Here is a 12,475-nt window from a genome sequence, read left to right on the forward strand (position 1 = left end):
CGAGTTCATTACTTGCAGGAGGGTATTCCATGATTACCTCCTGCTCTCTTCGATGCTGCTGTTTTCTACAGCCTGGAGGACTGGGAAAGCCCAAGAACTACTGGGGGTGCAGGGGGGAAGGTGGAGGATAGCGGTGGCATCTTTTGAAGCCTTGTAAAAGTGATGGGGGGCTATAGATCTGCACGGGTCACTTCTACCTGAAAGCCCCTCGCAGGCTGTAAAGTGATACCCAGTTCTTTTAACCCCTTGTCCACCCCACTGTTTATAAACGTGCCTTAGTGCACAAGGGGTTACCTTCTGTTGTACTGCCGTTTACCTTCCTCGTTGTCTTCTGTTACCCCACCGCCATGTTGGTGCTGTCACACAGCGAAGTATTTGCCCCCACCCCTATGACAGTACTTGGGCTTTAACCACTTCCAGTCCGGACACTTTCACCCCCTTCCAGTCCAGACCAATTTTCAGCTTTCAGCGCTATCACACTTTGAATGACAATTGCGTGGTCATGCAACACTGTACCCATATGAATTGTTTTGCATTTTTTGAGACAGATAAAACTTTATTTTGGTGGTATTTATTCACCGCTAGGATTTTTATTTTTATTGCTATATAAATGAGAAAGTCCAAAAATTTTGAAAAAGTGTTTTTCTTATAAAATTTTGCAAATAATATTTCATCATAAATCTTGGCCAAAATTTATTCGGTTATCTTTTTAGTAAAAAAAAAAAAAAAGCCAAATTAGTTTATAACCACAAATTATAATTTTAAAACATTTTTTTTTTTACATTTTATTTTATTTTTTTATATTATATTTTTTCTTCTACATACTGTCACCCTAGCAGTACAGTATCACCATGGTGACACTGTACTACTTGTGGGGGGTGATGAAGATTTTTTTTTTTTTACACTGATTGCTTTTACAGCCTTTATGAGTGTAAAATCAATCATTTCTCCTCTCTGGCTGCATTCTTGCAGCCATTGAGAACTACTGAGTGAGCTGTGATTGGTCACAGCTTGTCACATGGTACAAGGCTGTTGTGAATAGCCTTGTACCATGTGACCTCTGATCATTCACAGATTTCACACGTAGTAAGCAATGATGTCAGAAGTGACATCTTGCTTCCTACTCTGCATGTGATCACTGATTGGCCAATCAGTGATCACATGATCGGGACCTCGCACAGAGGTCCCGTCCGACGATCGGTGTCCCACTGTGTCCGGAGGACACAGCGGGCACTGGATCGCGGTGCTGCGTGCTCCCAGGGGCCGTGCACAGTCCATAATGGCGGGTGCCGTTTATTAGCGGCAACCCGCCCCTGGGCTGCCACCGTCCAGCCGTTTATATACAGCAGTCGGATGGCAAGTGGTTAAGGTTGCCCACTCCAGTGCTGTCTGGTGTAGTGGAAGGAAGGGGAAATGGTTGCATACCCCCTCATACCCTGGTGCAGAGCTCGTAAGAGGCGACATGCAAAGTGGCCACAGCTCCTAAACGTATGAATTCTTCCAGATGTACAGTCAGGTCCATAAATATTGGGACATGGACACAATTCTAACATTTTTGTCTCTATACACCACCACAATGGATTTGAAATGAAACGAACAAGATGTGCTTTAACTGCAGACTGTCAGCTTTAATTTGAGGGTATTTACATCCAAATCAGGTGAACGGTGTAGGAATTACAACAGTTTGCATAGGTGCCTCCCACTTGTTAAGGGACCAAAAGTAATGGGACAGAATAATCATAAATCCAAACTTCACTTTTTAATACTTGTTTGCAAATCCTTTGACAGAGGCATGCAGACCCTATGATCGGTGGTTTTTTGGTCGCAGGATAGGTTGGTTTTACGGTCTGTGTGGCACCGAGTAATGCCCAGTAGAGTTGTTTTTCTTTAACTTCATCTCCTCAATACAGGGAAGCGGTGGAACACTTCATAGAAGCCCTCAGCATGCAGCAACAGAGCGGAGGCCCCGACGGGTCCATGTCCGACAATATCTGGAGCACCCTGCGGATGGCGCTCTCCATGTTGGGGCAAAGCAACCTCTACGCCGCGGCAGATGCCCGTGACCTTGCCACGCTACAGGCCGCCTTTCCTCCTCACTCCGCCCCTGGCCAATGACCACCACCTGACCTATGGCCGTGCGAGTGCATGCTGGGAGGGCTCCCACAATGCACCGGGAAGAGAGCGCCAGAAAGAATGCTCTAGGGTTTCACAAACTGTTACGGCGGCCAGCCACAACCCTGTGCAAAGCCATAATGATTCTGTCCGTGGGGGATGATCTGAGCAGACTTGACCTTTCACTCCATTGGCTGGTACAGGGATGAAGGAACAAACTCAATAGGACTCTTAATTAGCTGATTAATCTTATTTAATTACCTTGTGTGTAAGGAGCCGGAATTTGTTGCTGTCCGTGACGTCATTGTGGAGGTATATCACCCGTAATAGCAACTTACCCATCCTCTGTGTATACGTAACATTGGTCCACCTAGTAGACAAAGGGAAACTTAAAGCAGAACTCCAGCTAGACAGCCAAATCCAGCATAGAAATATGTACGAGTGGGCCGTACCGGCTCCAATATTTATGATTCTGTTCAGTCGGTCATTTGATTTACACAACCCTGCGCTTTCTGTGCTCATCAAACTACCAAAGAGAATCAAAGCTTCCCTGCTGTAAAACGGCCCCTGATGCCCGAAACATGGTAGGGCTGAGCAACGCAGCATAGCCGAATGGCTCCGAGTTCAAAACCTCCCGTTAATCTGATTTCTGGTGTTTTGGATGGTGGGAAGATGACAGAAATAAATACTTCAGGCATTTGTGGGGATAAGTTAAAGTGGAATTCCAGTCTATACCAAAGTGATCTTAAAGTGGAGTTCCACTCACCCTATCAAAAAATAAAAGTCAGCAGCTACAAAAACTGTAGCTGCTGACATTTTAAAAAACAGCCACTTACCTGTCCCTCGGTCCCGTGGGGTGTCCCCTGCAGCTCATTTCACTTGCCGTCCTGGATGCCAGGAGGCCGGCATCTTCAGTGTGGGCTCCCAGCTGTGACAACCTTGTGGCTTCACAGCCGGGTACCCACTGCGCATGCGCGAGTAGCACTGCGCTTCCTGAATGGTCCTGTAGTCTTCTGGGACCTGTCACGTGTCCCAAAAGACTGGAGGGAGGACACCTTCCGTTTCCAACCGCCTGTCAAATTCGGGTACCCGCTCCCCAAAGGTGCCAATCCTTAATGGAGAGCGGGGGAGCAGTCCTTATAGCGGAACTTCCCCTTTTTGGGTGGAGCTCCGCTTTAACATCATCCCCGAACACCTAGGCTGACTAACCCGTGTCAGAAAGATCTGTGTACTTACCTATTTTCAGGCTGCTTTGGTTCGGTCATGTGATCCACTCTGTCAGCCAGCTGCAGGGGAGAGGAGAGAGCGTTCAACAATGGCTGGAATGCCTGGGCATGGTAGCATCACCCATAGGCTCCTAATGCCCATCCATTGTCGGCACTCCCTCTCCCCTGCAGCTGCCGCTGAGCAACACAGGGGAGCTGGATCACAACATGACTGGACTGAAGCAGGCTGAAAATAGGTAAATATATACATCTTTCTTTCACAGGTTAGTCAGCAGAGGTGTTAGAAGGGAGGGTGTTTATTAAAGTGAAATTAAAGGCTATAGCTAAATGTCACCTTGTCAACACATTGCATGGCTTGTGGCTCTCAGTCCTGGGTGCAGCTGACGGCTCAGGTCCCCACTAATGATTGGCAGTGCTTACTGAACATGTACCATGTCCACGATGACATGATAATCACATGGAGGCTGTAGGCTTCATCGATTAAACAAGCTTTCAACCTGCAGATGCCACTGTAGCCTGAGGGTGGCACTGTTCCCCTCTTTATTACTGCAATTGTCAGATACAAATACAGTATTAAAAAATTAACATACAAAATGGAAAAAAAAATTACTTTTTTCTGCATTTGGCAGTCTATTAAATAAAGCTGTGCTTTTGGTAACACAGTGTATCGAATAAAATGATAATAACACCTAAAAATGATTTAGGTACAACAGTTAACTGTTATCATATATAGTTGTTGGCAAGTTAATCGATGCTTGCGGACGCTGCTCAATTTGGCCTCAATTACCTCTGCTCCTGAAAAGGGTTAAAGAGGTTTTTTCCAGATCTTGCTTGGAGTTCTGCTTTAAAGGACACGTCTGTGTTTTATCTATAACCATCGTCTGGTAGCACCGTACTGTGAGCCAATCATAGGGCCACAAATAGTATTAGGTAGACAGTGTGTACTTGTATTCTCATCTATACTGTTACAGGCTAATAGATTGCAAAGGGTGGTGTTTCTTACAGAACAGCTTGGAGCCAGTTATGGGGGAGGGGACTGTAATAAGTCCCTAATCTGCACATTGGTACCCTGAGCACTCTGGTACTCCAAAAGTTCTGTGATCATGGCTCAGTTTGCACACGTTTTATGATGAAGGGAAGAGGAAAATGATGGTACGTCGTTTTTTCGGATTATTGAAAATTAATGTTTTTGGTGCTGGAGACCCCCAGACCTTAAAGTCTCTGCAAACCCGAATAATGGACTATTGGGAGAATTCCAGGTTAGATTGTTTGGGTCTCCTTGGACCAGATGAGAAATTTTCATGCCAGAATGGACTGGCTGCTGCTTAGGCTGTAGTATACTGTAGTAGCCCATCTCTACCATTTAGGACTGGGGTGTCCAAACTTTTTTCAAAGAGGGCCAGATTGGATGAAGTGAACATGGCGGAGGGCCGAACATTTTTCCGAACATTCTTTGAACCATTACAATTAAATGCAAATAAATTATTTTATGCCAAGTTAATTGCAAACGACATTCTTTTCATTTCATAACATTAAGATCAACTGACAGCTGAGTTTTCACAATGTATTGAAAATAAATTTAAAAAAAACTTACCTGCACTAATGTGAAGGGTGAAAAAGGTAGCTGGAGCTGAAGTCTCTGCTCGGCAGCCGGGAGGGGAAGAGAAACACACTTCACGCTGGAAGCCCGGCCCTGACGTCACCGCCCTCTGTCGCTCCCAGCGCGGTGCAGTCACGCATGTGCACTGCTCTCAAGCAGAAGACTGTCTGCCACAGAAGGGAGGGCCGTGCGACAGCCGCAATTACACAGACCAGGGAGAACGTGCCGCAGTCAGGCATGCGCACTGCCCTCTGCTCTCAAGCAGAAGACTGTCTGCCATAGAAAGGAGGGCCGTGGGAGGGCCACATTACACAGAGCAGGGAGGGCTGTTGGAGGGCCGTATTAAACCGACCCCCGGGCCGTAAATGGCCCGCGGGCCGGACTTTGGACATGCCTGATTTAGGAGAAGCCTTGTGCCTACAAGGCTTCCTCTGATTGGCTTAGTGGAAAGGTGGGGAGATGATGTCACGCTCTCCACCTTGGCTAATCACAGGATGCCTTGTATTCATTGAAAAAAATACAAGGCTTCCCCTGAATGATGGAGTTGCGGTACAGGTGAACTTCACTATATCCGGAACTGGAGGGAAAGTCTATTGTACCGCTGGCAGAACATAGCGCCACCTACTGTACATAGCACAAGCTACTGCAGTATATTACAGCCTAAGCTGCAGGCAGTCCATTCTGGTACGCATATAATTTGGAACAAGGTGGCCCAAAAAATTTTTTTTTTAATGCGCCAGGAAATCTGGAATTCTCTTATAGGCCTCATTCACACAGGTATACTATTTCATACGCCCATGTGAAGGGCCCTCTTTATCCTCCCGGGACGCACAGGTGTTCCCTGTAGGGGCATGCTGGCTGCATGGATCGAGCACATCCCAGAAGGTACATCTCTGCAAGGCTTCCCCTGAATGGTGGAGTTGCGGTACGGGTGAATTTCACTATATCCGGAATCAGAGGGAAAGTCTATTGTACCGCTGGCAGAACATAGCGCCACCTACTGTACATAGCACAAGCTACTGCAGTATATTACAGCCTAAGCTGCAGGCAGTACATTCTGGCACGCATATAATTTGGTCCAAACACATTTTTTTTTAAAGCAGCAGGAAACCTGGAGTTCTCTTATAGGCCTCATTCACAAAGGTGCACTAATTTATACGCCCATGTGAAGGGCCCTCTTCAGCCGCCCGGGACGTACAGGTGTTCCATGTAGGGGCATGCTGGCTGCATGGATAGGGTACATCTCTGCAAGGCTTCCCCTGAATGGTGGAGTTGCGGTACGGGTGAATTTCACTATATCCAGAATTGGCGGGAAAGTCTATTGTACCGCTGCCAGAACATAGCGCCACCTACTGTACATAGCACAAGCTACTGCAGTATATTACAGCCTAAGCTGCAGCCAGTCCGTTCTGGCCGCATATAATTTGGCCCAAGGTGGTCCAAACAAATTTTTTTTTTAAAGCGCCAGGAAATCTGGAATTCTCTTATAGGCCTCATTCACGCAGGTGTACTAATTCATACGCCCATGTGAAGGGCCCTCTTTAGCCTCCCGGGACGCACAGGTGTTCCATGTAGGGGCATGCTGGCTGCATGGATCGAGCACATCCCAGAGCGCACATCTCTGCAGGTTTACAGATGACATTGCAGTCTATCTGCATTTTGATTCGTGGACCAGACCTGCTGGGATCCCCTCGGAGCCCTGTGATTTGAACAGGTGGCCCACATGGAACACCTGTGCACTCCAAGTATCTGGAACACCGCTCTCCCAGCCGGACCCGTGTGACGTGTATTATACAGCCTCAGCCACCACTAGGCCATGGACCCTGCCCTCTGACGCATCTGGGGACGTGGTTAGTGGAGTAGTGCTGGCTGAGGCCGTATAATACACTTCTCACGGGTCCGGGCGGGAGAGCGGCTTTCCGGATACTTGTCATTGGCACCACTGGATGTGTGTGTTTTATACGCCGATGTCCCTATATCTAAGGACCAGGGGGAGAGAGGCTGTACCCCTGCTTGGAGCGGCACTGCAAGCTTTGTCAGGTCACCCCAGGCGGCTGAAGACAGCCCTTGTCATGGGTGTACAGATCGGTATGACCATGTGAATGAGGCCTCGAGTACAACATTCAAAGTGTTTTGTAATATCATTTCGATAAGTGCAAAAAAAAAAAAAAAAAACTTGATCCTACCAGAAATCTTGTGAGCTAATAACTTCCTGTGCTGCTTGTATCAGTTACATTGTTCTCCGCTGTTTCCTATACAGAACACTTCCCTCCATTATATGAAGAAGTGGGAATAAGGAGGTGTTGTGCAGTCCTAAAACTCTCCCCACCCTAAAGAGTTACTGGCGGGATTAACAGGGGAAAATGAAGAGATAAAAGACTGAAAAAGAAAACCAATGCAGCCACCACATCTAAAGCTTCTGTGTACTGTAATTGTGTTCTTGGGTTTAGATACAGTTTGGGATATCTGCAGATGAAATTGTAGCTGCAAAAAAAAACCCTAAACTGAACGAGTAAATATGTTTCCTTAGTATGTATGGGGCACGAACGCTTCTTAGAATTACACCCAAAAACACAATACTACCCTTACAATGTGTGCATTTGCACAGTTTTCTTTTGGTCCCTCTCACAAGTCCCACAAATATGTGTTGATCCTGCCAGTGAAGTCCTCCCATTCCAGCTTGCATTTACGGGGTAGCAACAATGCTGCACTGCTCCTGAATTCAGAGCAGAGTTGTCACTCTCTGATAGGAGGTGCCTGATTGCACCACAGTGGAGAAGTTGCAAGGGGTGTGGCTTTCAGCAATGTCCCAAGACTGTAGCTTGTCTGAAAGCACCTGGCCACACCTATCCCACCAGCGCCTGGCCACACCTATCCCACCAGCGCCTGGCCACACCTATCCCACCAGCGCCTGGCCACACCTATCCCACCAGCGCCTGGCCACACCTATCCCATCATCACATGGCCACACCTATCCCGCCATCGCCTGGCCACACTTATCCCGCCATCGCCTGGCCACACCTATCCCGCCATCGCCTGGCCACACTTATCCCGCCATCGCCTGGCCACACCTATCCCCACCCACTGTTTAAAGCGGCTTTGCACCCTTTAAATTGACTTAACTCCCCCCCCCCATGCACATATTCTGTGATTTTTTTTTTTTTTTTTTAATTTGGTTTTGGCCCCCCATCCTCCTATTCATTTAGGTTAATGACCTTGGTGCCCCCCCCGTGCCTCCTCGGAGATGTGGGAACCTTGCACATCACCCCATTCACTAACATAGGAGGGGGCGGAGGGCATTGCGACACGTCATCGGAACCCAGAAGAGCCAGCACAACCTTGCGATGACATCAAAGAAAAACATGGCGGCGCGGGACCCAGCGGCGGCTGCTGAGGATCTAGGCAGGACGGCATTGGATCTGCTGTGCGGGTGAGTTTCTGAAATGTGCACAGCCCAGCATCAGGTAAGCGGGGGGAGAAAGTAAATGATGGGGGGGTGTGTGTGAGATTCCTCTTTAGGGACAGTTTCCCACCAGTGCGCTGTAGTGTGGCCGTGATGCGGGTACCCATGATTTCGGTGCAGTCAAGCCACACTTTCTCATAGACTTCCTCTTAGATTTTGCGTTTTTGCTGTGTTTTCTGGAAGTACAGCACAAGTCCTGCATGGTGCGATTTCACAAAATGCACCAAAAATGTGCGATCTAATAAAAAGTCTATGGAAAGGTGCAGGTTTACTGCATGAAAGCGGCAGCACAGCAGTGTGAAACTGGCCTTTAGATTCCCAGCATGGCCTCTGTTGCTGAAATCCTCCCACTGTGAGCTGCAGTGTCTGGGAGGGGGGAGTGTGTGAGACACAAATGACGGAGGATTTTGCTCCGTCAGGGAAGGTCTTGGACATTTTTTTTTCAGTTTTTTTATTTTTTTGTGCATTACATAGTAGTTGGATTTGGTACTTGCTTAGGCTGTCAATGGAAATACCCTGTATGTCCGGGTATGGAGGAGCATGTGACAACATTGGGCCAATCTTTGCTGTGAGTGGAATCCATACTCCTATGCAAGCAACCACTACCTCACACCTTTATAGAGTAATTTCCTTTGCTCCTGGCAGAAGGATGGAGTGGTGAAGAAGTAAAGCCGGCCATAGATGGATCAAATCTTGGCTGGTTCAGCAGGGACTGGCCAAGATTCAATCCAACTATGGACAAGCTGGACATTAATTCATTGATTAACTTCAGTACAACCAGACTGGATATGGTGGATGCGGGGTCCGGGGAGAGCGGATATAGTGAATGCGTGGTCCGGGGAGAGCGGATCTAGTGGATGCGGGGTCCGGGGAGAGCGGATCTAGGGAATGCGGGGTCCGGGGAGAGCGGATATAGTGAATGCGGGGTCCGGGGAGAGCGGATATAGGGAATGCGGGGTCCGGGGAGAGCGGATATAGGGAATGCGGGGTCCGGGGAGAGCGGATATAGGGAATGCGGGGTCCGGGGAGAGCGGATACAGGGAATGCGGGGTCCGGGGAGAGCGGATACAGTGAATGCGTGGTCCGGGGAGAGCGGATCTAGTGGATGCGGGGTCCGGGGAGAGCGGATCTAGGGAATGCGGGGTCCGGGGAGAGCGGATCTAGGGAATGCGGGGTCCGGGGAGAGCGGATATAGGGAATGCGGGGTCCGGGGAGAGCGGATATAGGGAATGCGGGGTCCGGGGAGAGCGGATACAGTGAATGCGGGGTCCGGGGAGAGCGGATACAGTGAATGCGGGGTCTGGGGAGAGCGGATACAGTGAATGCGGGGTCCGGGGAGAGCGGATACAGTGAATGCGGGGTCCGGGGAGAGCGGATACAGTGAATGCGGGGTCCGGGGAGAGCGGATATAGTGAATGTGGGGTCCAGGGTTTAGTAATTTAATTTCATTACGACTTTTTTTTTTTTTCCGAATTTGTTACTATGCCTATTTAGAGACTTATATACATCTACATCTTTAAAAAGTAAATTTTCATCCTAAAAATGAATCGAAACGCACATGACTGCTTCCTTGTTCTGGGCCAGTGATTCAAAAGTGATTGACGGTCGGGCATCTAACATTTCAGGAAGGCTCTGCAGCAACAGCCTCCATGTTCCTATGGATGTGGTTTACAGTAAATCAGGCCAAGTTCTTCTGCCTCAGCAATGTCCTTTTACTGCACAACCAAAGGCTTGCCCGTGTGCACTGTTTCTTATTCCAACACAGGGCGACTGATCATGTGATTATATAGCACCTCCCACTTGGCACGCATTTTAAAGGATTTCAGGTGGTGTAGCAGAATGGCTGGCATCAATATCTGTTAAACAGAAGCAGGTGAGGAGCAACAGAAAAGTGTTTTAGAATCCTGGAATGTTTGTAGAGAAATATGGTTCTTTCCTTTAAAAAAAAAACAAAAAAAACGGAATGTCACTTTAAGGATTTATGTACATGACTGAGAAGGGTGGGGTGGACATGGAGTGTAAATATCTGGCATAAGGGAGCCACAGGTGCAGTGGACACCCCACCCATTGCAATAGTTGGTTGTATGCTGCCATAGGGGGGCTTACATTGGCAGTTGCAAAAAGTTGCACATGCGCACAACCCTACGCTCCATGCATGCTGTACCCCATCTTACAGCTGGGTGCGTGAAGCATAAAGAGATGCTGTCATCTGGTCAATATAGGGCAACACCAGCGTGTCTGTGCTAAGCCCGCCATCCGACCATTGTACACTTTCTTGCTACTCCACCTTCTGTACACCAAAATACCTGGTGCTTTCAGGTATGGCGGAGCAGATGACCTCCTCCCATGATACCATGCTTGCACTTCGTGTCCAATCACTAGAGCTGAGAACTGTCACGTGACAGAGGGCAAATGACATTGCTGCCTCTGAGCTCCAGCACTGGGTATTATGGTAGCAGATCTGATAGCGGAAGGGGCATGGGGGGGGGAGCACGGGAGAGGTGAGCGGGGGTTGGGCTGTACACGGACGGACGGCATCTCTTTAAATGACGCCATCAGTACAAGGTCGGTGTCTTCATTGACAATGTCACGAGAGATCCTTCATCGTCTCCCAGAAATGATTCTGAATTGTGAACAGAGGCTCTGCAGGATATTGCTCTGTCACACAAGTATGTATAATATTCAATTGTACAATTCTTTTGTAATAATAAAAATATTAAATTAAAAAAATCAAGATGTTTGGATTTTTTTTTTTCATGTAGGAGAATGCTGATACAGATAAAAGAGCGCAAAGTCTGGGATTGCGCGGCGGTTCACACATGTGATTCTGCTGACCTGTCTATGAAACAGACCCTGTCGCCAACCTAAAAAAGTTTGGCTAAAAGCACAGAAAGATTAAAGTGCTATTAAGTTTTTTTGGTATACTTTTACCTACAGGTAAGCCTATAATAAAACTTACCTGTAGAGAAAATGGATATCTCCTTAACGTGCACCATTGAGGAGATATTTTTTTTTTTTTTTTTTGAGAGCCAGTGCATGCGCACTGCAGGAACGGCATAACCATGAATATCTGTGCCAGAACTTGCAAATTGGGAAGAAAAACCGGGTGAAGATGGAAGCCTCTGCAGTGGTGACAGTGCACGGCTGAAGGGCTTCGGTTTAAGGTAAGTCCTTCATAATGTACAAGTATGCATAGTTACATAGTTAGTCTGGCTGAAAAAAGACTAAAGTCCATCCAGTACAACCATTTAAAAAAAAAAAAAAAAAAAAAAGATATCCTATACCCACAAAAAATTCCCCCAGCAAAAAATGATCCAATTTTCTCCTGCAGGGGAAAAAATTCCTTCCTGATCCCCGAGAGGCAATCGGATATTCCCTGGATCAACTTTCCCTATAAATGTTATATTCTGTGTATCCAAGAAAGAATCCAGGACTTTCCTACAGCAATTCACTGAGCTGGCCACAACCAACTCTGGAGGGAGTCTATTCCACATTCTCACAGCTCTTACTGTGAAGAAACCTTTCCGTGTTTGGAAGACAAGAAATTTAATCTCCAGACATAAAGAGCGCCCCCTTTTCCTCTGTGATGACCTCAAGGTGAATAACTCTACACTGAGGTGTCCGTTTATGAACCAGCGGTAATAGATCGCTGCTCAGTTCTCCTGTGAATGCAGTTTATGAAGCAGTTCTCCGAACGAAGGAAGAACGGTCTCCAAACTCTGGAAAACGGCTGATTTTACTATAATCTCGCGAGATTACAGTAAAAGATCAGTTTACTAAAGAGAGGTAAATTATCTCTGCTTAGATTGCGGTCCCTCTGATTCTCCAGCTCTGGGCTGGAGAATCTGGAAGGAGAACACAGATCTCCAGCGAAGGGCTGACATGATCTCCTGAGTGTCATAAACTGTGAATGACCAGAGAATAGCTGAGATCCGTTGAATTGCAGCTATTCTCTGTGTCATAAACGGACACCTGAGTTCACTAAATGAACCACTAATGTATTTATACATGGAGATCATATCCCCCCTTATGTATTATACATGGAGATCATATCCCCCCTTATGTATTATACAT

The 12,475-nt window shown here is 47.3% G+C and overlaps 1 protein-coding gene across 2 annotated transcripts in view; it reads left to right on the top strand.

Moving 5' to 3' along the window:
- The window catches only part of PEX5 (peroxisomal biogenesis factor 5), a 52,041-nt gene extending 40,910 nt beyond the window's left edge, over positions 1–11,131 (top strand). For both annotated transcript variants that reach the window (XM_089652331.1, XM_089652332.1), the window contains one exon: positions 1,911–11,131. In XM_089652331.1, coding sequence (XP_089508457.1) covers positions 1,911–2,115 — 205 coding nt within the window. In that variant the 3' untranslated portion in view covers positions 2,116–11,131. The remainder of the gene's footprint in view (positions 1–1,910) is intronic.
- The last annotated feature ends 1,344 nt before the right edge of the window (positions 11,132–12,475 follow it).

This window comes from Staurois parvus, unplaced genomic scaffold (genome assembly GCF_062004578.1).
Source record: "Staurois parvus isolate SC_StPar_1 unplaced genomic scaffold, SC_StPar_1.0 ptg000681l, whole genome shotgun sequence".
NCBI lineage: Eukaryota > Metazoa > Chordata > Amphibia > Anura > Ranidae > Staurois > Staurois parvus.